The sequence below is a fragment of the Silene latifolia genome, chromosome 5 (genome assembly GCF_048544455.1).
Source record: "Silene latifolia isolate original U9 population chromosome 5, ASM4854445v1, whole genome shotgun sequence".
NCBI lineage: Eukaryota > Viridiplantae > Streptophyta > Magnoliopsida > Caryophyllales > Caryophyllaceae > Silene > Silene latifolia.
The window spans coordinates 74,300,341-74,323,847 of NC_133530.1; the positions used below are offsets into that span (position 1 = coordinate 74,300,341).

The 23,507-nt window shown below is 36.7% G+C and overlaps 2 protein-coding genes across 2 annotated transcripts in view; both read right to left on the bottom strand.

The window, feature by feature from the left end:
- Positions 1–1,859: 1,859 nt before the first annotated feature.
- Positions 1,860–6,827, bottom strand: LOC141655536 (cucumisin-like). Its single transcript, XM_074462610.1, has 9 exons — positions 6,723–6,827; positions 6,526–6,617; positions 4,537–4,643; positions 4,204–4,447; positions 3,425–4,036; positions 3,117–3,338; positions 2,799–2,910; positions 2,484–2,697; positions 1,860–2,400 (listed from the first exon to the last, which is right to left on the bottom strand). Exons 1-9 carry the CDS (start codon positions 6,825–6,827, stop codon positions 1,880–1,882), a joined length of 2,229 nt encoding a protein of 742 aa, XP_074318711.1. The 3' UTR covers positions 1,860–1,879.
- A 1,563-nt stretch (positions 6,828–8,390) lies between these two features.
- The window catches only part of LOC141657559 (uncharacterized), a 57,601-nt gene continuing 42,484 nt past the window's right edge, over positions 8,391–23,507 (bottom strand). Inside the window, exon 4 of the mRNA XM_074464831.1 lies at positions 8,391–9,293. Within this exon, the coding sequence (XP_074320932.1) occupies positions 8,501–9,293 (793 nt within the window). The 3' untranslated portion in view covers positions 8,391–8,500. The remainder of the gene's footprint in view (positions 9,294–23,507) is intronic.

Below are 23,507 nucleotides of genomic sequence, written 5' to 3' on the forward strand. Positions count from 1 at the left end.
ATCATGTGACTTGTTTCACATCCTTTGTTTTCTGAAAACTTGTGGTCACTTTTGGATAATCTCAAACACTCTTTCTCTCTTTTGCCTTTTGAATAAGAACCTTCTTTTGTGCAAGTTTGGGAGGTTGTTGAGACTCATCACATGTGATGGTCTTTGACCCTCAAAACCCTAACAACCCCCTTGCTCATCCTCTCTATAAAAGGCGTGCCTCATCCTCTCATAACCCCAAGACTTTTTCTGAGATTTAATCTAAGTTTGCAAATTGTTTTCAAAGCTTAAAACCGAGTTTTTACTTTGCAAAACTTTTAAAAGTCTTCAAGTGTTACAATCATGGATACTGTTACTTTAATATACTAGACTCTCTCACTTATGAATTGTTGATCTCGTAAAGTTGTCCACCTCAATTCTTTTTAAAAATAAGTTAGTGAAAGCTTGATCCTTATAATTCTTAGTGTGTGTGTAGAGTTTAGGACGGAGTATTCTTCAACTCTTTGGCAACCGGAGTAGGTTGCGAGTTGACTTGTTCTAGAATGGAGTAGTTCTTGGACTTGTGTTACAATCGGAGTAGGTTGTTGTTCTTTTATTGTACGGGTTTTTAGTAGTCGGAGTAGATCACTAAAATAAATCAATAAAAATTAGATTGGACGTAGGCACTTGAGTTCTTGCCGAACCAATTCAAAAATCTCGTGTTTGATCTTCTTTGTTTTATTCCGCTGCTCTTTATTTTGTTTGCTTTGCTTTGCTTAACTTTCGAAGTAACAGTTCCATGTACTGTCACATTTGGTCTGCAGTCTGTACTCCATAAACTGAGACAAATAGCTACAGTAAGAACAGATGTTACTTTCATACTTCAGCAAACATTCATTTTAATACTCGTTTAATCTTGCAATATTATTCGAAGTATTCTCTCATCTCTTTTGTTCCTACAACTCACTTTAAAGTAATAAAGTTGAAGTTAAAATTTTTTAAATAGTACCTAATTCACTCCCTCCCCCTCTTAGGTACTTAAATCCATAAACTCAACAATAGTCAAATATACTCCTTATTTCTAGTTATTTGTTACACGTTTTTAGCTCTTAGTTAGCTAGTCTTTAGGTGCTTCTAACTCCTTATTGTTATATATATATATGTACATCTTGTAATCTCTGATTATCGATACAATTATACACAATCGTTTCATCCTTCACAGAACAAACCAATTATTATTCCATGAGATATAAATCACATAATAAATTAAACGCGAAAGTGGTAATTAGGCCCCTTAACTCTATTCAATTGTGAAATTAGGCCCCATAAGTTTCAATTTGAGCAATCAAACCCCTTAAGTTTCACCAAAAGTGAAATTCAACCCCATTTTTAAAAATTTCACCAAATTCTTATATTAAAATCACTTTTAATACAATTTATCAATTATAAAATATTTCTTTTTATGATTTTAAAACTTTTATATTTATATTAAATATTGAGAATTATTTTTTTGAATTTTATTGTATATAGACAATTTATGATATATGTATGAATACTATACAAGTTATAAACAATTTACTAAATATGTATGTAAAAGTATTTTTCAATGATTAATAAATTATGAACAATTTCGTAAAGTTATAATTAGTAATTTTTAGTATATAATAAATTGTTTAATACTAATATAAAATAATTTTAATTAAATTTTTTGTAAAAATTTTAAAAATGGGGTTGAATTTCACTTTTGGTGAAACTTAAGGGGCTAAATTGCTCCAATTGAAACTTATGGGGCCTAATTTCACGATTGAACAAAGTTAAGGGGCTTAATTACCACTTTCGCGATAAATTAAATTACACACTTTTTCTTGAATAACAAATTAAATGCATTATTTATCACACCCATATATATGTTCTATGACAAATTATATACAACAACTGGACTTCTAACTTGATGTTCACCATCATTCCAAACTAAAGAAGCAGATATCAGACCTCTCAAACCGATTCTCCCGGTTACTTTAACACTGAAGGACAATTTTTCACCTATAGACTTAAATACCAGAGCACTTGGTTGCACTGTGACAGCCAATGCCTGCCCTTCTGGAGTAGTCACTGAAGCACTATAGGTCGAGTTTGAAGATCCGACATTAGTGACTGCCCTATAAAACACGGCATTAAAGGCGCCTGCACTTGTAGGGACTGCCATCGAAGGGTAGTTGAGATCCCAATTAGTAGTGTTACTACAATTGTTCCTTGTTCCTGATATTAATTCGATTTGAGTTGCAGTCAACCCTTCACTGCACAAAAAGTTGATATAGTCGGCTTCTTCAGCATCGTAGACTAGGCCAGGATTTACAGCTTTCAATGGGTTTATATGGCCGGACCCAAATGCGAATTCAGCTTCTTCATTGGATGCGCTGGTCATCGGAGAGGCTGGTAAATTTGCATACACATAAGGTACATATTAATTAATAAACGCCAGTAGGACATTACGGATGTTTGTCTGTAAGACGTACCAGTAGTCATGAGAGCAGATTTAATAGCAGCAGGAGACCATGTAGGGTGAAATGATTTGATATATGCAGCAACTCCGGAAGCGTGAGGGCAAGACATGGAAGTTCCAGAAATGATGTTATACTGCACAGACCTTGGGTCACTCTCTGCTCCGGACACTACGGCAATAGGTGAGTACGCCGCCAAGATGGTTAGCCCAGGTGCAGTCAAATCCGGCTACATTGTTATCCAATGCATACAATAATGTCTTTTACATGAGATTTATATTTCTGAACTTTGATTTTGATTATATTAATTGGTAGATGGCTCGTACGTACCTTAAGGATTCCTGTTGAGATTGGATTTGGACCCCTGGAAGAAAATGATGCTACTGTTGGGGAGGTTGCGTCATTGATTGCAACACTAGTTAGTATAGTTCCATATGGCGTACTGCATATACACATGAGAATGTAGTTAATTAATCTCAATGCAATTACTGGAAATAAAATTATTCCTACTAATTAATTACTCCTAAAATTCCCTGTGCCACTATTTATTATTCTTCTATAACAAGAGCGCATATTGAGCGGTACAAGCAAGCAAATTTAACAATGGTCGCAACATGTGACATATGCCTCCATTCGGTAATATAGTACCTTGTTAAGTTTCTAGCATAAGAGAGAACGCGAGCGCCATCTTCCGGCTTAAGGTAAGATGCCGGGAGAGGATACGAAACTGGAAAATCGTGAGAATCTAAATCCTGCATGATGACCCCAGCGACGCCATTAATGAAGGGTTCCTCCCCGGTGATCAAAGTGTCACATAAGACAATCTTGCCTTCGACCATTGTCTTATCCAATGTGTCTTCACCACAGTACCTACATAATTTGAGTACATAAACAAAACGATTCATCTGATATTCTGAAGCAAAAACTAACATAGTAACTAGATATGGTTTTGTTACCTTGAGGGAGAATCACTTTCAGATAAAGGATTAGGTGCATCGCCTCCATAAATTAAAGGAAAAGTCTTGTTTTTGAGATCAAACGTGTTCAATGAAATACCCCGGACAACCATACCATTGCCAAGCTTAACCTCAGTGATAAATTTGCGATCAATGGAGCTAGCTGCTACAGTTAGAAACCAAGGTGCAAAATTTTCTAGAGTTACAAGGGTGGGCCCATCATTTCCAGCTGACGCAGACGTCAAGATGCCTTTTTGCATTGCGTGAAAAGATCCGATTGCCATTGTATCCTCCAAGTATGGGGCCTGCCCACCTCCAACTGAAACTGATATAATATCAACTCCATCTGAAATAGCTGTGTCAAATGCAGCTAGAAGATCGGCGTCATCACATTTGTCTGACCAACAGACCTTGTACACCGCAATTCTAGCTGATGGAACGCCACCACGAGCTGTTCCTGAGCCTAACCCTAGGAAGCTTGTCCCGGTCACTGCGCTACCTGCTACTGTTGACGCTGTGTGTGTACCATGCCCATCTGAGTCTCTTGGGGATGCTATGTCAATGTTGCTGATGTTGTTGTCTGCTCTGAAGTATTGCGCCCCTATTATTTTGCTGCATCGATCATTACAGTATTGATTAATTATCACTTGTGAGATATCAGAGGCTCCCAGGATTTGAACCTGTGACCTCTTGGTTACGTCGACTCTGATACCATGTTGAAATATTTCCGCTTGCCACAACCTTGTACAAATTTTATAGAGTAAGCGAAGGATTCTTACTTGTTACAAGTAAAGTTAAGTGAAGTATCACAACGGCCCTTCCATTTGGTTGGCGGTGGACCAAAGCCTTCATCATTAAAACTCTCAGATTCCGGCCAGATTCCGGTGTCTATAACGCCCACAATAACATCACTTTCAAGACTACTTCTCTCGACATCCAAAGGGAAACCCATGAAATTCCATGACCTTGTTGTATGAAGCTTCCTCTTTCGACTAGGAAACACGGACACCACTCCAACCATTTCTAGGAATAAAAATAACAGTCTTATAAGAATATCAAAGGAAAGTGAAAAGATTATTAATTAATAGACGTAATGGGTTGAGGCAGCTTACTTGAGAATATCTCTGCTTCCTCATCAGTTATATGTACAACAAATCCTTTGAAGTTCTTGAAAGAATACACAAGATAATCCGCAGCCTTCTTGAGGTCTAGAAGATTGCTGAAATAAAAAATTGCCATCCCTACTTGTTAATACAGAATATTTTGATGCAAATGTCAGCTAGCTTAGTTAGTGAAGTTATGAAAAATGGTACTCATGATCTAAGTTCAAAGTCCTTGTGCCACCCTTTACACCAAAAAAAAAGAGTAATATTGAGGATTTGAATGATTCTTATTTGACACAAGCCAATAGATGACAAAATAGTAGTCTGTTATGTAAAGTAGGTAAAGGTTAGTTATAAACTGAAATAACACAAAAGGTCGGTTAATATCTTTATTAATAGAAAGCCTGTAAAGATAATTAAACTCAAGTCTATAAAATAATATAACACGCAAGTAGCAATTGACTCTCGGCCGGTCGGCCCTTAACTTTGTTTAATGGTGAAATTAGGCTCTTAAGTTCCTAGCAATCAAGCTCAATAACTTTAACCAAAAGTAGTGATATCAACCTTGTTTTTTTTTTTTTTTTTATGTTTCATCAAAGTATTACCAAAAATTCATTTTATATTGATACGGAGTATTATACTCCCTCCAATCCAATCCAAATTACCCATTTGCTTTTGGTGGTCTTTGAGGCGACTCTTTGACCGCATTTTTTTTTGAAGGGCTCTTTGACCGCATTTTTCTTCTTTTGTAGATAATTTTTTTGTGCAAAAAATATAATTTATGAAAGATATTTTTATTATACAACTAAATATGTAAATTTTATCGTTCAAAGTTTTATATTTTTTTGTGGATTAATGGTCAAACTTGACCTCCAAAAAGTAAGTGGTTACTTTGGATTGGATTGGAGGGAGTACAACTTATAACATACTCTCTCCTATTCTCAAAAACCCTTCTCTTTCATTTTGGTACAAAGATAAAGGAAATACAGTATCCACCATATAATTAAATTTGGATCACACAAACACACTACTCCACTCAAAAAAAATAAATTTCGATCACACAAACACTTTCCAAAAATTGAAATAAGGAAGGTATTGTGAATAGACCGAAAAGGAAATAGAGAGGGTTATTGAGAATATAAAGAAGTTTTTTTTTTTTTATATTAATTTCAACTTTATTAATAACAACACAATTAATTAGGAGTATATATTTAAGAATTTGTTTACATCTGTTTATAAAGAACTGAATAAATAAAAATTCATGAAATATTCTTACATTTTTCCTCCATTCAAATGTTTCATAAGTTTTGTTTAATATATGAGGTATATTTCAATCAAACGAATGAAATTTATTAGAAAAGAGAAAGTATATAATTATAAATGGTCAACAATTCTAAATTATTAGAAACAATAGTTCTTGTATAAAATTGTTTTATACAAGTATTACTGGAAACCAAACTGATATTTATTGATTGAATTGTAAATTGACTTATTTTTGTGAAATATTCGTCAAAAATTAAACAATGGGGTTGAATTTTACTTTCGATTAACATTATGAGGCTTAATTGTTAAAAGTGTTAATGTCCACTTGCGCAAATAATATTCATTCATGTATAAGAATTTTCTATCTCAACAATAATTAGTTTTATCCCGTGCAAAATTGCATAGTATTGAATATTCACCAATTTGACTAAATGCATAAATATTAGAAATAAAATCAAATAATAATTTATATCCAATGTATCAAATAATAATTTATATTCATGTGTAACAATCTTCTCTCTTAACAATAATTGAAGATTTTTGAAATAATATTCATTTCATACATAACAATTTTCTCTCTATCATCCATTGTGAGGTCATCTAGTATTTTTAGCTCCGTCGTTGGTTTTCCGTTTTAAAATATTACTGCTATATGACATAGCTTGCACAAGTAGTAACATAGCAACATTAAACAATAACCATAGGTTAGTACATAAACATAATATAATCTCTTACCCTCCAAGAACATCCAGTATCATCTTTAGGTAAATGTCTCCGACGACAGGGATATCAGGTATCTCCATATCACCCATGTACACAATATAATCCTATCATAAATCATTCATTCAGACAATAAACTTTTAAACCATTTAATAATTACTACTGAGTATATTATAAATCCAGTCGATTAAACATTTCGTAAACATGGTTACCTTTCTTTCAAGTTCATCAGCTTGTACTGGCACGAGAAGGCATGCGTAAACAAAAAGGCTTAGGACTAAAAGATACATTGCGCCAGGAAACCATGACTTAGCCATCAAAGTTAAGTTTATGTTACCTGATTAACTTCGGAATTAAATTTTCTTGTTAATTGGCAATTAAGTAGATAGTTTCGTCAGTTATTTATACAAAAGTTCAGAAGCATTATGTGCTGCCAAATTGACATTTACATATTACTAGCAAGAACTTTTCCGTATAATCTCAGCTGACTTTAAGCTCTGAATACGTACAAGTCTAAATATAACCAAAATTAAATAAGCAAGTAGAGTCTTTTAAACAATTACGGTCTTTTTTTTTTTTTTGGTGCCAAGTCTTTCAAACAATTATGAATACAATATTCTATGGCTTTGGAACATCATGATTTTTGAATTGGTAGTCAATGTGATTTAGGACAATTATTCGCGCACCAATAAGGTTGCAGTTAAGATCGAAAATTGGTAGCCATTTAGCACTTTGTGACTTCGGTATGTTCACGATTTGATAAAGTAAAATGACTCGTAGATATACTTGTTTATGTTTAGTAGTGTAGTCGGTCCATGTTATTTTCAGCTTAAATTTCGTTTATAAATTCATCCATAAATTGTCTTTGTGTTACTTTTATTGAAGCAAGGACGGTTATATCGAACCCCTTTATCGGACACTAACCTTTGTGAAAGTTTCGGGTGACTTACATAGTGATAGGTTTAACATTGACGGGGTTAGAGCATACATTTTGATTTGATTAATTTGACCATTGTAACGCGAGAGAAGAAAAATTACTCCGGCCTTATGCGCTCCCACGCACAATGCCACCATGCCGTTTATGTATCTGATGTGAATATATCATATTGACTTGTCTTACGTTAAGGCACTTAAAAAATCAAAAGGAATACTATTCCACCATTGACAATTGCACATTGTTTATAATCTGAGATGAATAGTTCTCCGAGTTCACTACGCCAATTGAATTAACCACGCGAAATTATGTGCTATTCTTGTGGTTTACTATTTTTCACACAGTATTTAAAATTTTAGGCATTGAAGTATAAATAAGTAAAAACACGTTTGGAGAATGGTTAGTATGAAAAATAGATATGGACTTGGGTGATATGATGTGATGATACGTGACAATAACGTGAAAATTGTTGGCCGGCTCTAGTAAAAGACGGTGGTTGAGGGAATAATAACGTTGTAAGTGTAGGCTGGTTGAAACCGAGTGAGTGTAAGGTGAAAATAAATGTCGATGCAGGGGTGAAGGAAGGGCTAGGGAGGGGCATTGGGTGATCTGACGTGATGATAGCTGAGCTATGCTATTATTATCAACCTTCAATTTCATAGGCAATCAGGACCTTATCATTTATCAAGCTTGATAGCTGCACGGAATGCTGGAGATTTGTCGCACAACAAGAGAATATCACGCATCACATTTCGGGTGAGTCCATGTCGATTTAACTACATGAAAGTCCACGAAAAGCTACGTTTGTTCGACATCTAGACATCTAGAATTGGAATTAGAAAGTACAGATTCAAACTCATAGCAAGAAATACTACAAGTACATTTGTCCGATTACGTATAAATATATATTATACGGAGTAACGAAGATCTCACAAAAAAAAAAAAGTAAAAGGATAAATACATGTTCCTACTTCGGATATGACTTTAAAACAGAGAGGTCACAACACAAGTCAATAAATACTTAATACAGAAAATCAATCTACATAAACATCCATTTTATTCCTTGAATTTAACGTCAATTTCAATACCATAATCTTGTCCCCGAATTCTCTTCGATATTGTATCACGCTTATTGATCTCGAACTCTGCCTTCCCGTGTATAGGTTCAATAACACTGTTAATCCCAAATGCACCTAAGTTTGCTTCGATAATTAAAGTTGACCTGGCTGGAACAACAACTATAGATTTTATCAAGGCAATTTCAGAACCCGTCTTTGATTCCACCGCATTGTCCCGTGGGCAGTCAATAAGCCTACTCTTGTAATATAACTTCTCGTAGCTTGTTGAATAATTATGACCACTGTAACAAGCAAGCAATGTCCCATACAAACGTGTAGGAATGTCAAGATCACCATTAGCAGCGAATAATTTCACATCCACAAAAGCTTCAAATGCATTATCGAAAACTTCATAATGCACTGCTGCATACCCATCCTTACCAGGAACAATCGAACACAGACGCTTGTCGTACATACTGCGACCACTGTATCTTATAGTGAAACAAAATTCACCCCTGCTCAATTCAAGCTTACCAGCTGGATCCGTCAAATTTAGAATTATATAGAAATGATAGTTTTGAATAGGGCGATAATTGACCTCTATACATGCAAGACTGTGATCCCGCAACAATTCAGAGTAGCTCTCATTTCTGTTATAGATTGAGAATTTATCCGATCCATCTTCACCTGAGATGGTTCCACATAAAGCGGAAACTTTTTCATTAATTCCACCAATAAATACAGTAAACACCTCCGCTTTAAGATCTCCACGATATTTTGTTGTCAAGGGTCTGGTGAATTAAAAGTCAAGACAAAAGTTAGATTTCCGGAGTCGACAGTAAACTTCTAATATACGAGCATAGCATAAAAGATAGTCAGTCATGTGAGATCTTGTTTAAATTGTCATATCGAGTACATTATAAATATCAATTTTTTGTAATTTTTAGTGATATGTAACTAAATATATAAAGCAAAAGAAAACGACAATTGATGTACTTGTATAAAGTAAACATATACAATTCACTGGAACGGAGGAAGTATCCTTTGGGAAATGGAAGAGTAATACTCTATATGTGAAAAAATAGGCGCATGAGGTCTATATGACTATATCTATCAGTAATTGAAGATCTCTTTCGGAACTTTCTCTCTCTAAAATTCTAGAGAGTTTTTTCTCTCGTTTCGAGAGCTACATTCTAGAGTTCTTTTACTCTAGCTAGATCTTTAGCTTCTACGGTCATTCCAGTAGGATCATCTTTTTTCATCCACCTTTCAATTAGGGTTCTAGAGTTTTAGCCTAATTGATTTTCTGATTACAAATATTCCCCCAAATATCCTTTATTCCTTTAATTAGATCCACTATCCGTTTTAATTATCTAAATTCTGCCTTAAATGATTGCTCCAAACAGCATTTAATTGGCTGTCTGAAATTATAATTTCCCTGCAACACTAAAGTAATATCGTAAGTCTCTTTGGTAAAGTTACTTTGTAATCATTTTTCTTCAGTGTGTTTAATTGGGGGTTAGGGTTTTTGAGGGACTCGAAATTTCTTCAACCAATCCCAGTTGCTTTGTCTGGATTGGGAGTGACGGTTGCTTCTTCAGCTACTGCAGTAAATCCCCTATTTAAACGAAAGCAATGGAGCAGTTCACTCCATCTTCCTCCAGTTCATCAACAATTACTAATTCAACAAATATTACAAATTCATCAAATATTACAAAATCTTTTATTTATTCCTAAATCAAAAAAGACAAAGCCAGAAAAATGGATTTTGAGTACCAATTTGGACGTTTTGCCACTGGTATTGAGGGGCAAGGTGAGGGTTTGCAGCAACAAAATCATGTTGTGAACCATAATCACCAGACTGTTCATCAAACTCATCAAAACGCTGAGTTTCAACCAACAAATCCCTTACATGTGAATTTATGGCGTTTCCCCAGGTCGGGTGGGCTGATTAATATTGATCCTACTCTTCTCGGTAAATCAAGGGATTTCTGGGGTCAGTGTCTTCTTGGGTTTTTAGTGGATTACCGCAGTTTTGAAGCGGAAAAAGTGAATGACATCATTGAGAAACGCTGGAGTACAAAGGATAAGGTGAAGGCCTTTCGGATGGGGGAGATTTACGTCCTGTACTGCTCTGATATGGAGGATCTACAGGGGTTGCTAGAAAGGAATCGCCACCCTGGATGGCTATTTGTTATGGTATTCGCAAAAGGGTACCAGGACGTTGTTCCCAGAACAGTAAGATTCCCATTTGCGGAGGTGTGGGTGAGAGTGTGTGGTCTTCCCTTTGAGTACCTTACTATGGAGGTTGCAATGGTGGCTGGTAAGGTTCTTAGTCAGAATTTCTTTGTTGAGCCTTTTGATCAAGTACCTGACTATGACTATTTGAGGGTGAGAGTCTGTATTAAATTAAATGAACCTCTACTGCCTGGATTCTTCCTGGCTATGGATGAGGGCTACCTATTGTGGGTCCAATTCAGATATGAGGAAGTGTTTAAATACTGCATTAGGTGTGGTAAAGTGGGTCACAAGGGTTCACAGTGTCGGGAAAGTCTGAATACTATCGTCTCGAGTGTTAATGGTATGCTAGACAGGATTCAGGGAAGAGATTTTCCTGTCTTTCAAACACAAAGTACGCATACCATGTTCAATCTGGACTTGAGGGCTACTCCACCTACTACTAGGTATGTGGATTCCAGAGTGAGGTTAAGGAATGGGAGGGGTGTGAGAGGTGGTAGAAGAAGGGAGTCCCCTGAACGTGTGATTGATTTTGACCTGGGTCTTACTCCAAGAGGAAGGGTTGTGTCGGGTATGAAGTTTGCTGTAACTGCACAGCCCTTTGCGGGCCCTGTGCTGTTCCGTTTAGGTAATGGTAGTGCAGGGAGGGTGCAACAAAATCAAGGAACTATATCTCCTGTCAATGGGGATGTGGTTATGGAGGATGTTGCTGGGACAAGTAATGTTGCTGGTCTTTTGAGGGATAGTGTGCCCGTGTCTGGGATTGGGAATGCTCAGCTTCAGAACCAGATTGTTCAGGATGCTGTTATGCAGGAGGGTAGTAATGCTGCTAGGAGGGTAGGAGGATGGCTTGATGAGAGTGAGGCTCCTGTTGAAGAGTTCCACAGTGTGGAGGAGAACTTTGAAGAAATTAACACCACAGGGGTTAGGGGTGGAATTCCTTTGGGGCCGATTGCTCATCTACAAGAAAATGATCCATACTTACTGTATGCTGGTAATGGTAGTACTGATGGGATTCTTGATCATGACCAGCGTATTCAGGAGGAAATATTGAATAGGCTTGAAGGAGACATGGAGTGGACTAGGTTGGATGATGAGAATAGGGGTTTAATCAGACTTTTGATATGCCCTTAGAGGGGATACCTTTAGTCCAACATTATTCTAATGGGCCAGCTGCTCAGGTGGGGGATGAAGCTCTTGTTCAGGGGGAAGCTGCTGCCCAAGGCAGTGAACCAAGTTTGATGGGTAATGGCGCAGCTGCTTTGGAGCAGGTTGATCAATTTTTTATGAAGTTATCTATATTAGTAGTGATTCTGAAGCAGACTATAACATGCCTGATCACTCATCAAGTCTGAGCCCTATTAATTGGGACAGTGATAATGACTCATTTGAGTTTAGCCAGGCCATCAATCTCATTACTCCTGAGATTTTAGAGGAGGTGAACCCATTTGCTAAGGAAAGTCATGAGAGTGGGAGTGCACAGAAGGAAGCCATGAACATTGCTGTGTCCAGTCATGCTAACCCAGATCAGAAGGAGCTTAGCCTCCCTATGGACCTTAGGTCAGTGGCCATTGAGTCAAAGGGAAAGGAGCTGCAAGAAGCTTATGCCTCTGTGATGCCATTGCCATAGGTGTTTAAAATCTCAGAAGGTTTGGCTGCAATAGATAAAAGGGTTGGTGCTGCTGATCAGAGAAATGGGAAGAGGTATGGGAAAGGAAAATCTTTGGTGAAGATGTTTGATGTTCCTGAAGTGGGCAACATGGCTCGTATGTTCTCTCAGTTTGATGTTCAAAGCAACTCAGATGGCTGTATGGGACTTATGGATTTGTATCACAAAAATGAATTTGGAAAGCAGAATAAAGATGCTATTGTCAGAGCACGGAAGAGGAAATGTTGCACTGTAGTTTCTGAGGTGCTGGTTCCAACAGAGGAGGTCTCAACTCTGATGAATTCTAAGGAGTTCTTAAGGCAACTGGGCAAAAGATTTTGTCAGGGAGAAGGCATTTATGCTAATCAGAGCAAGGTTGGTGAAAGCGGTTTCCATCTTAAGATCTCTGACTCTGATATGGAGGAGTCCTGTGATTCCTCTCCTGGACATGATGATGGCGGCTTTGCGGAGGTTGGCTCTTCTCAACCTTCTCTATCACCATGAGTGGTCTTATTTGGAATTGTAGGGGTCTTAATAATGTGCTCGCCCCTACAATTCCTAAACTTAGGGCATTTAATAATAATAAGTACTATGATTTTCTTTTTCTTATTGAAACAAAATGTAAGATACAAAGTATAAGTACTATGTTTAGATCCGTAGGTTTTGTTAGATCGACCGGTGTTGATCCTTTGGGGACGGCCGGTGGCCTATAGGTAGGTTGGATAAAGGAAGCCGGTATGAGTGTAGTGGAGCTATCCTCTAATTTTGTGATCCTACTAGTTGAAAAGTATAATGGCCTTCCTTGGTATCTCGTGTTGTTTTATGGTGCGTGATGCGTGCCTTAAATATGATGTTTTGCACCCTATTTTACACGCATTTCAGAGCTCAATTATGTAGTTTATGCTACTATTTTCCCTATTTCCGTCTACTTTCGTATTTTTGTATAATATTGCAGAAATGTGAAGAATCCAGCGGAAATCGAGCTGAATCCGTCCCTAAGTACTTAACATTGCATTTGACATGGAGTAGTGACTCGAGAGATGAACTTGGTGCGATTTCAAGGCCTGAAAGATATAATTGCGAGAGTTTTAGAAGCGGATTGCCAGCTACAGCAGTCTATAGACTGACCTACGTGGTCTATAGACTGTCAGAATATTGAACAAGAGTCTGCAGGAAAGAGAAGCAGTCGATCGACTGGGGTTCATGGTCGATCGACCACCACGCGAGCTGACGCAAATTAAAGACGAGAATTAGAAGCCCATTTGTAATTAGGTTTCGAGTAGGGTTTTACGTGACATTCTTATTTAACGTAACCCCTTCCTACCTTTTGAGGACCATTCATTATCATCTAGTTCCTATCATACATCCAATATTCATTACTTTTAGTTTAAAATTTTCAATAAAGTTCGCATCTTACTTTCGGATTCATCTTGTTCCTTTGCTTCGGTAATTCTAATCTTTTAACTCCAGTATTGTTATATCGTTTTATTAGTATTAATTCTTGTTAGATAGAATCCCAAAGCCCTAGTTATATTTTTATGCGAATTTATTCATCAATTATTTCAATTATGCAATCCTTTATGCCTATTATCAAATTAGTTCTTGTTATTTGCGTAAGTATGGGTAGCTAAATACCCTTTGCTAAGATGTAGGTGTTGGAGCTGGTGTCCTCCACAAATTAGTGTGATAACATTTGTAAATCTCTTACAGGTTCACATGGGTATACTTCGTATATTTAATCAGTTGATTAACGTTTACCTAATAACGGTTGGCTTGCTAGAAAGTTTGACGTTATTATCATACATATGGCGGTGATCAACTGGTCCCTAAAGGTCACACCTATAGGACGTATTTGAGAAATGTGATTATAGAAATATAATTACATTGATGCCCAAAATGACTAAAAAGTTAGTCAATGTGTTGATGAGATAATTATTTAATGAAAATTAAATAATATTAAGTTGAGACGAATTAACTTTCAATTCGTAAATTAAATATAATAAGTTATATTTAATTAAATATATATAAGGTTAGTTTGAAAGAATTAATCTGTTAATTCGTAATTAAATATAATCAGTTGTATTTAATATCAACAAGTTGAATGTGTCATAGTGGTAATAGTGAGGGTACACAAGCCAAGAGGTCATGGGTTCGATCCTCACTAGATGACAATTTAACACACTTTATATATTTTTGGAAAGACCAAAAATAAGGAAATTTAATTCCTTATTTTCGGATCACATTGGCCGAAATTAGGAGATGTAAATCTTTCCTAATTGATTTCGGATTTCGGTCTATATAAAAGAAAGGTGGAGAATTACTTCTAACCTAATGCTTTTTCTGACCTAGCCTCTCTTTCTCTCATCACAAGAACACAAAGACAGTTAAATTTTACAGAAAATTTTAGATTGATTTCTAGCATAATCAAAGGGCATATCTCAGATCGTCTTGGGTGCAACTAATAGGTGAATACCTACTTTGGTATTGTTCTTAGGCCAATTTTGCTAGGACCAAAGGTTATTTCTGAATCTTTTACCTTTGTTTATGTATTTTATTTTATGACCTTAGATCATCTTTATTAAATCGTTATAATCCTTTTAGTTTAAGGGAAATATACAGATTTATTTTCCACAAGTGGTATCAGAGCACTAGGCTACGATTTTAATCTTGATAATTTTCATAAAAATTGTATGTAAACATAACCTGATTTTCGAAAAAAATTAGGGTTTTTTTTTTTTGATTCGAAAATTTTGATTGTGCCGTTTTTTTCTTTTCTGTTTGATGATATTTTTCCCTTCTATTTTTCATATTATAGTTTATAATCAGTTAAAATTATCATATGAAGAATTGGTAGTTTTTTGATTTAATGCAGATTAAGTTAAAATTAAATGGAATTATCATGTTTATGATAAAAGGATTGTTTTTGCTATATAGTTTTTGGCATATAAATTGATCATGTTTATTATTTCATATGCTAATCATGTGCTTATAGCAAAGGTAAACAATTTATTCATCAAATCTTGTTTTAGGGCATGTTTGCCGCAAAAAGAAAAAAAAAATTAGGCATTAGGGTTCCTGTTTTTTTAAACCGTGTTTTTTTTTTCCGTTTCTGTACTGTTCACGTACAACAATAAAAAAAAAATTCCGTTTATGTACTGTTCACGTACAGCAATAAAAAAAAATTTCTGTTTCAGTACTGTTCACGTACAGCAATAAAAAAAAAAAATTTTTTTTGGAATGTTTTCCTAATTGCCGAAGGAAAAACTATATTTGGAAAGTTTTCCCTTTTGTTTTCCTAATTGCTTAATAATAAAAAAAAAGGGGCTGTTTTTCAGCTGGATTTTAATATAAAAAAAAAAGTTTTTTGTTTATTTTTCAGCCGAGTACAATTAAAATTGGTTTTTGTTTTTTTTTTTGGCCAATTAGTTATTGTGAATCGGTTCACAATTTAAAGATACCGAGTTACTTTAAAGCAGTTTAAAATTTTGACGGATAGAATTCATATTACAAGTTTAATATGGATTGAGAATGAAATTAATGTGATTAAATTGCGGAATTGTCACTTAATTTAATTTAAATAGGTGGTTTGGATAAATTAATCAACATAATTAATTTATTGTATTATGTATGTTTAATTTATTTTAGTTGATCCTTTTAATTATGTTGAATGAATCGAATGAATGAATTTTATTTACGTATTTAATTTTGCAATCGGTTGTAATTTGTAATACTTAGTGTGGCCTTAGTCAATTATATTTTCGTAATGAAGGAAACATAATTTTTATGTAATTATGAGATCTCGAATCTCCTTTATTTTAGTTTTGGGTTTTTGAAATTAGAATGTAATTAATAGGTCAATTATGTAATTTTATTTATTGTAATTTCAAAGAAGACTAAAGATGAAGATTCAAGCTCACTCCCGCTACATGGATCAAGATGGAACATCAAGACAAGCTTCTCGGGTCCAAGGATGGATTCCAAACTTGTATTTATTGTTCATTTTGATAGGATAGGCCACACTAGGACTTTTATTTTTTTTACGTTTTTCATTTTATTGCTTTTCATTCACATGCTAGTAATTGCATCATATTCCGCCTAAAACCAAACCACCTACTACTAAAATGCATGAAAATTGACTCATATAGGTTGTATGTTAGTTTTCATGGACATGCAGATGTCACAGTCTTTAAGCCATCACCTTAGTTTAAATCATTCTCGCATGCTAGATTATAGTTCACTTAAAATGAATCAAAAAGTTGATGGGATCTTCCTCTAAAACGGAAATTGAGATTAGTCTTTATAAGGGCAAACATCTATGAATCCCTTCTTCGTCGGTAGGCCTAATATGACCCCTTCTACGTTGGGTAAGTAGTTGTGTTGACTTAGTTTACCTCAACATTGTAGTCCGAAGAGTTTCACGTGATTATGATGGACTAAAGATAGTATTTACAGAAATTTATCGACCAAGAATTCTAACGGTAGAATTAGCTAAAAGGTTAGCTTATCAATTTACAGAGAATTGAGTCTTGGGGTCATTTATATAATTCTTGAGGGAGGTCAATTGTATAAATGTCTTTGAGTCTTCGCGTTATGACATTAGTTCATTAGACTTAAAATAAAAACGATGCATGCTTATTATTTTATTCTTCTTTCGCAGTGTAGAACACGCTTATTATCAATAATACTGTTACAACAAATGGCTGGAAATAACACAATCCCACTGCCTAGTGCCACACTAGATCGTTCGTCCTGGCTTAAAATGTTCATGGACCAAATGAATCAGTCCACTCGACTGAAGAATGATGGGTCCAATTTTGCGGACTGGGAGGCGGCACTACGGAATGCTGCCACTGCTGACGGTAAACTCAGGTATTTAATTGAGCCAATACCGGTCAACTCAGGCCTAAATGCAGGAGCCAACGAGTCACTCGCTTATAGTGATTTCGTTATGGAAGCGGGTGCGATAAAGAACGTACTCATCTTTGCAATGGAAACCAATTTGCAGAGACGCTTCATTGCCCAAGGTGCAAACAAGATTTTCACCACGCTCACTAATGAGTTCTCAAAGGCACCGAGAATCATCACATATGAGCATACCTGTCGCTTCTTTGATGCGAAACTCCAGAAGGGCCAACCGGTTAGCCCACACATTCTTCACATGATCGAGAATGTCGAGAAACTGGAGTCACTGAATTGTAGAATCAGTGAGAGCATTGTCATTGACCGAATGCTTCATTCTCTTCACGATGGTTTTGCCCTTTTCAGGGCGAACTACTACATGAATGACTTGAAAAAGAGTCCTCATGAGCTAAACTCCCTTCTCGTACAGACCGAGAAGGATATGAAATTGAGTGGGAGCATGAAGCAGGATGTTCTCACGATTCACAACAAGAGTAAAGGTAAGGGCAAGGCTCATGCCGACCTAGCTGTAGGTAAGCGAAAGTTTAAGAAGCCAGGAAACGATAAGAGTGCGCCCGGTGAGACTAGTGGCTCACAAGGCAAGACAAAGAGCAAGGGCGGTGACATAGAATGCCACCATTGTCACAAGACTGGACATTGGAGGAGGAACTGTGCCGTTTACCATGAGGACATCAAAGCAGGCCGTGTCGCTCCTGTTGGTATGTCATCTTATATTCATATGATTGAGATTAACCATGCAAGTTTCGGAACTTGGGTACTAGATACTGGTTGTGGTTCTCATCTGTGTAATCATTTGCAGGGCCTAAAGAACATCATACCTCTCGAAAAAGGTGATGTGGACCTGCGAGTCGGGAATGGAGCACGAGTAGCTGCTGCCTCGAAGGGACCATATGTAATCCAACTCTTTAGTGGTTTTGAGTTATCATTAAATAACTGTTACTATGTACCCAGTTTATCTAAGAACATTATTTCTGTTTCCGTACTTGCTAAAGACGGTTTTACATTTTCAATAAAGGATAATAGTTGTATTTTCTCTTTTAATGAAATGATTTATGGCAAAGCAGTTTCCATGAATGGAATTTATATCTTAGATCAAACCACGGAAGTATTACACATGAATAATAAGAAATTAAAGGTTGGTGACAAAGATCAAACCTATCTATGGCATTCTCGAATGGGACACATAAATGAGAAACGCGTAAAGAAACTCGTCGATAATGGGACTATTCCCTCATTCGGATTTTCTGCATATGGCACGTGTGAATCATGTCTCATTGGCAAGATGACTCGAATTTCCTTCAAAGGTGTTGGAATGCACGCTAGTGACCTATTAGGACTCATACATACGGACGTATGTGGACCTATGTCAATTACCGCTAGAGATGGCTATAGATATTTTATTACTTTCACGGACGATTTGAGTAGATACGGATATGTCTACTTAATGAAGCATAAAAGTGAGTCCTTTGAGAAATTTAAGGAATACGAGAATAGGGTACTGAGAACCAACCTGGGTAGAAAGATTAAAGCACTCCGTTCAGATCGGGGTGGCGAATATCTTTCAAATGAGTTTGATCAACACCTGAAAGACTGTGGAATCGCTCTACAGTTAACTCCACCTGGAACACCTCAATTAAATGGTGTGTCCGAACGGAGAAATCGAACCTTACTTGATATGGTTCGATCCTTGATGAGTCACACGGTAGTGCCTGATTCATTATGGGGTTATGCTCTTTTGTCAGCTGCTCTTATACTTAACCGAAGTCCGTCTAAAGATGTCGACAAGACTCCATATGAAATGTGGAAGGGAACGGTACCTAACTTGTCCTTTATTCGGGTTTGGGGCTGCGAGGCTTATGTCAAGTGGAGACACGAGGATAAGCTCGGCCCGCGATCGGTCAAGACATACTTTATAGGTTATTCAAAAGGAACATTTGGTCATTACTTCTATTCGCCAACCGAACATCGAGTATTTGTTGTGGCTAGTGCGACGTTCTTAGAGAAAGAATTTCTCGAGAATAAGTCGAGTAATAGAACCTTCGAGCTGTCGGAGATTCCAGAACCAACAACCGAGGAACAGATGGAGGAAGCTATACCTCCAACTGATGATACGGTTAATATTCCTGAGGAACCTAGGAGGTCGGGTAGAGACTCTCATCCTCCGGACAGATACATTGGTATGGTCGAGGAGAATGATGTTTTACTTCTAGAAAGTAATGAACCCGCAACCTATAAAGGTGCTATGGCATGTTCCGACTCAAAGCTATGGCTCGAAGCCATGCAATCCGAGATGGACTCCATGTATGAGAATAATGTATGGGATCTAGTTGATTTACCTAATAAGGTAAAACCTCTACAGTGCAAATGGCTTTACAAAATAAAGCGTTATGTAGACGCGCAACCAGATATCTATAAGGCACGACTTGTGGCAAAAAGTTTCACTCAAGTGCAAGGATTGCATTATGATGAGATTTTTGCACCTGTAGTCATGCTACGTTCCATTCGGATAATCTTAGCGATTGCCGCATTTCATGATTATGAGATTTGGCAAATGGATGTGAAAACCGCCTTCTTAAACGGTTATTTGGAGGAAGAGTTGTACATGGTGCAACCCGAAGGTTTCATAGATCCTAAACATCCTATGAAAGTATGCAAGCTTAAGCGTTCCATTTATGGACTTAAGCAAGCTTCTCGGAGTTGGAATCATCGTTTCGACCAAGTGATAAAAGAGTATGGTTTCACTCGATCGGTCGAAGAACCATGCTTATATATCAAGTCGAGTGGGAGTAAGATTGTATTCTTGATATTGTATGTCGATGACATACTCTTGATTGGGAATGACATTCCTCTCCTTTCTTCGGTTAAAGAATGGTTGAAGAACCATTTCCAGATGAAAGATCTGGGTGAGGCACAGCGTATTTTGGGAATCCGTATCTACCGAGATAGATCACGACGGACGTTATCACTTAGTCAGGAGTCTTATCTAGATAAGGTTCTTGAGAGGTTCAGCATGACCAACTCCAAGAAGGGGAACCTTCCTAGGACGACTGGGATGCAGTTGAGCAAGTCTCGATCACCCACGACGCCTTTGAAGGTATTGAGCGCATGAGTCGTGTTCCTTATGCTTCGGCAATAGGATCGATCATGTATGCCATGATATGCACACGTCCGGACGTGGCATATGCATTGAGTATGACGAGTCGGTACCAAAAGACTCGGTGAAACACCTTTGGATAGCTGTTAAAAATATCCTCAAGTACCTACGGAGGACTAAGGATTGGGTATTGACTTATGGAGGCGATACTAAGCTATGCGCAACCGGTTACGGAGATGCTAGCTTCCAAACGGATCGAGACGATTCAAAATCTCAGTCCGGGTTCGTCTTCACTCTTAATGGTGCTGCGGTCAGCTAGAAGAGTTCCAAACAGAGTGTTGTAGCAAATTCTACTACTGAATCCGAGTACTATGCCGCTTCGGAGGCAGCAAAGGAAGCGATTTGGATGCGTCAATTCTTACAAGGGCTTTCGGTAGTTCCTAGTTCGAATGATCCGATCACCATCTATTGTGACAATAGAGGTGCCATCTTCCAGGCTAAGGAGCCAAAGTCTAGCAATAAATCTAGACATGTACTACGGAAGGCTCACCTAATCCGTGATTACGTGGAGCAAGAAGAGATAGTGATTGACAAGATTGCGACGGATGATAACATCGCAGATCCTCTCACCAAACCATTGAATTATGATAAGCATGTAGGGCATGTTAATTCCATGGGAATTAAACATGTTCCTAAGTTGTAGTACTTGATTATGGATTTGATACATTATCTTTTTCATATATTATTTATAACTTCATCGTTTTATATATATATATAATATTTTGTTTTTCATGTGGATTGTATTGACAACATTGAACGCCACAAAGTGAACTGAATTACATTATATTTGTTTTTGTCCGTAATCGCCAAATGTGAGCTGATAACTCCGGCTATTATATTGTGCAGTCGATTGATGGTGGGTTCAACGAGCCATAAGTTAAACGGTTGACTAATCGATCACAGATACGAGATTATGACGATACCTCGTAGGACAATTTTTATTTGTGACAACGTAATGGAGTCCTAAATGTTCTATAACATTCGGTGCCAGGTCGTGGATAGGACATCTATTATGTACCTAGAGTCGATTCTTTTGACTATCAACTGTCTCTTGAGATTAAGGCAGTTTTTGGGTGACTTTGGTTTCTTTCTCACGGTCTACGTGAATCTGGGGCTAAGTAGATTTTTTCCGGGTCATTTCATACTTGTGCTTATACGCAAGATTTGAGTTGAGGAAAATATCCATCCCTTATCGGGTATAGTTATTTCTCAGGGCCACTCGAGGAGTTGAATCGAAATGCATGGCCATGCTCGAATGTTGATTCGTTTATCGGTTAAGTTACTCTCTAGTCGGGAAAACCACTCTTGATGCAGATCGCTTGTAAAATACGACCTTTGTGAATTCGGATTTGCAAATTGTTTTACATTGAGTGGGAGAAATTTTAAAGGATATGAGAATCGGTTATCGCACATACACTTGTGAGGACAAGTGGGAGTTTGTTGGAGCTGGTGTCCTCCACAAATTAGTGTGATAACATTTGTAAATCTCTTACAGGTTCACATGGGTATACTTCGTATATTTAATCAGTTGATTAACGTTTACCTAATAACGGTTGGCTTGCTAGAAAGTTTGACGTTATTATCATACAGATGGCGGTGATCAACTGGTACCTAAAGGTCACACCTATAGGACGTATTTGAGAAATGTGGTTATAGAAATATAATTACATTGATGCCCAAAATGACTAAAAAGTTAGTCAATGTGTTGATGAGATAATTATTTAATGAAAATTAAATAATATTAAGTTGAGACTTAATTAATCATTGTCAATTCGTAAATTAAATATAATAAGTTATATTTAATTAAATATATATAAGGTTAGTTTGAAAGAATTAATCTGTTAATTCGTAATTAAATATAATCAGTTATATTTAATATCAACAAGTTGAATGTGTCATAGTGGTGATAGTGAGGGTACACAAGCCAAGAGGTCATGGGTTCGATCCTCACTAGATGACAATTTAACACACTTTATATATTTTTGGAAAGACCAAAAATAAGGAAATTTAATTCCTTATTTTCGGATCACATTGGCCGAAATTAGGAGATGTAAATCTTTCCTAATTGATTTCGGATTTCGGTCTATATAAAAGAAAGGTGGAGAATTACTTCTAACCTAATGCTTTTTCTGACCTAGCCTCTCTTTCTCTCATCACAAGAACACAAAGACAATTAAATTTTACAGAAAATTTTAGATTGATTTCTAGCATAATCAAAGGGCATATCTCAGATCGTCTTGGGTGCAACTAATAGGTGAATACCTACTTTGGTATTGTTCTTAGGCCAATTTTGCTAGGACCAAAGGTTATTTCTGAATCTTTTACCTTTGTTTATGTATTTTATTTTATGACCTTAGATCATCTTTATTAAATCGTTATAATCTTTCTAGTTTAAGGGAAGTATACAGATTTATTTCCCACAGTAGGGGAGCTATAGCGTAGATGACATTTGAATAGGTGATCCCGCATTAGGGCTTGGTCGATCGACTGGCTTCTCTGGTCGACCGACTGAGCCGGTCTGTCAATCGACTGGGGTAGCCGGTCGATCGACCGACTTCGTGTCTGATTAGCATCGTATAATTCGTTAAGTGCAATATTTAACAATGAGACCGAGAGGAGACTTGTTAGATGCTTAGTTTTGACCAACCCGTAGATCGAAAGATAGGGAAGGGCATTAATTAATGAGTTGAGACGACTAAATTGCTGAGATCGAGAGATAATGTAATTTAGGCTTTAGGAATCACTTTTCAGGGCGAGAGCTAGTATTAGTGAGACTTAGGGACTGGTAGCATAGGCCGAAAGGAGCTACTAGTTAACTTGGACCGAGTGGACTTGTTTTACCCATGCTACACGATTGTATTTCGGACTTACCAAGGATTATGTGCCATCGCAGCTATAGTGAACCGACCGTCTTAGCATTTCTTTTATCTTTGTTTACATCTATTGCTACTTTTATTTGTTTATTTAGTTTATGTTATTAGATTTAGTTATAAATCATATCAAAACCCCCCTCACTGTTACCGTTAGACTAAAATTAAGAGCAAC

Bases quoted from the DNA above. Each gene is read 5' to 3' on its own strand.
- LOC141655536 (XM_074462610.1), bottom strand. From the start codon at position 6,827: ATGGCTAAGTCATGGTTTCCTGGCGCAATGTATCTTTTAGTCCTAAGC. The intron at 6,618-6,722 runs GTAACCATGTTT...GATTTATGATAG, and splicing joins CTGATGAACTTGAAAGAAAG to GATTATATTGTGTACATGGG. The intron at 2,698-2,798 runs GTACGTACGAGC...ATAACAATGTAG, and splicing joins TCTCAACAGGAATCCTTAAG to CCGGATTTGACTGCACCTGG.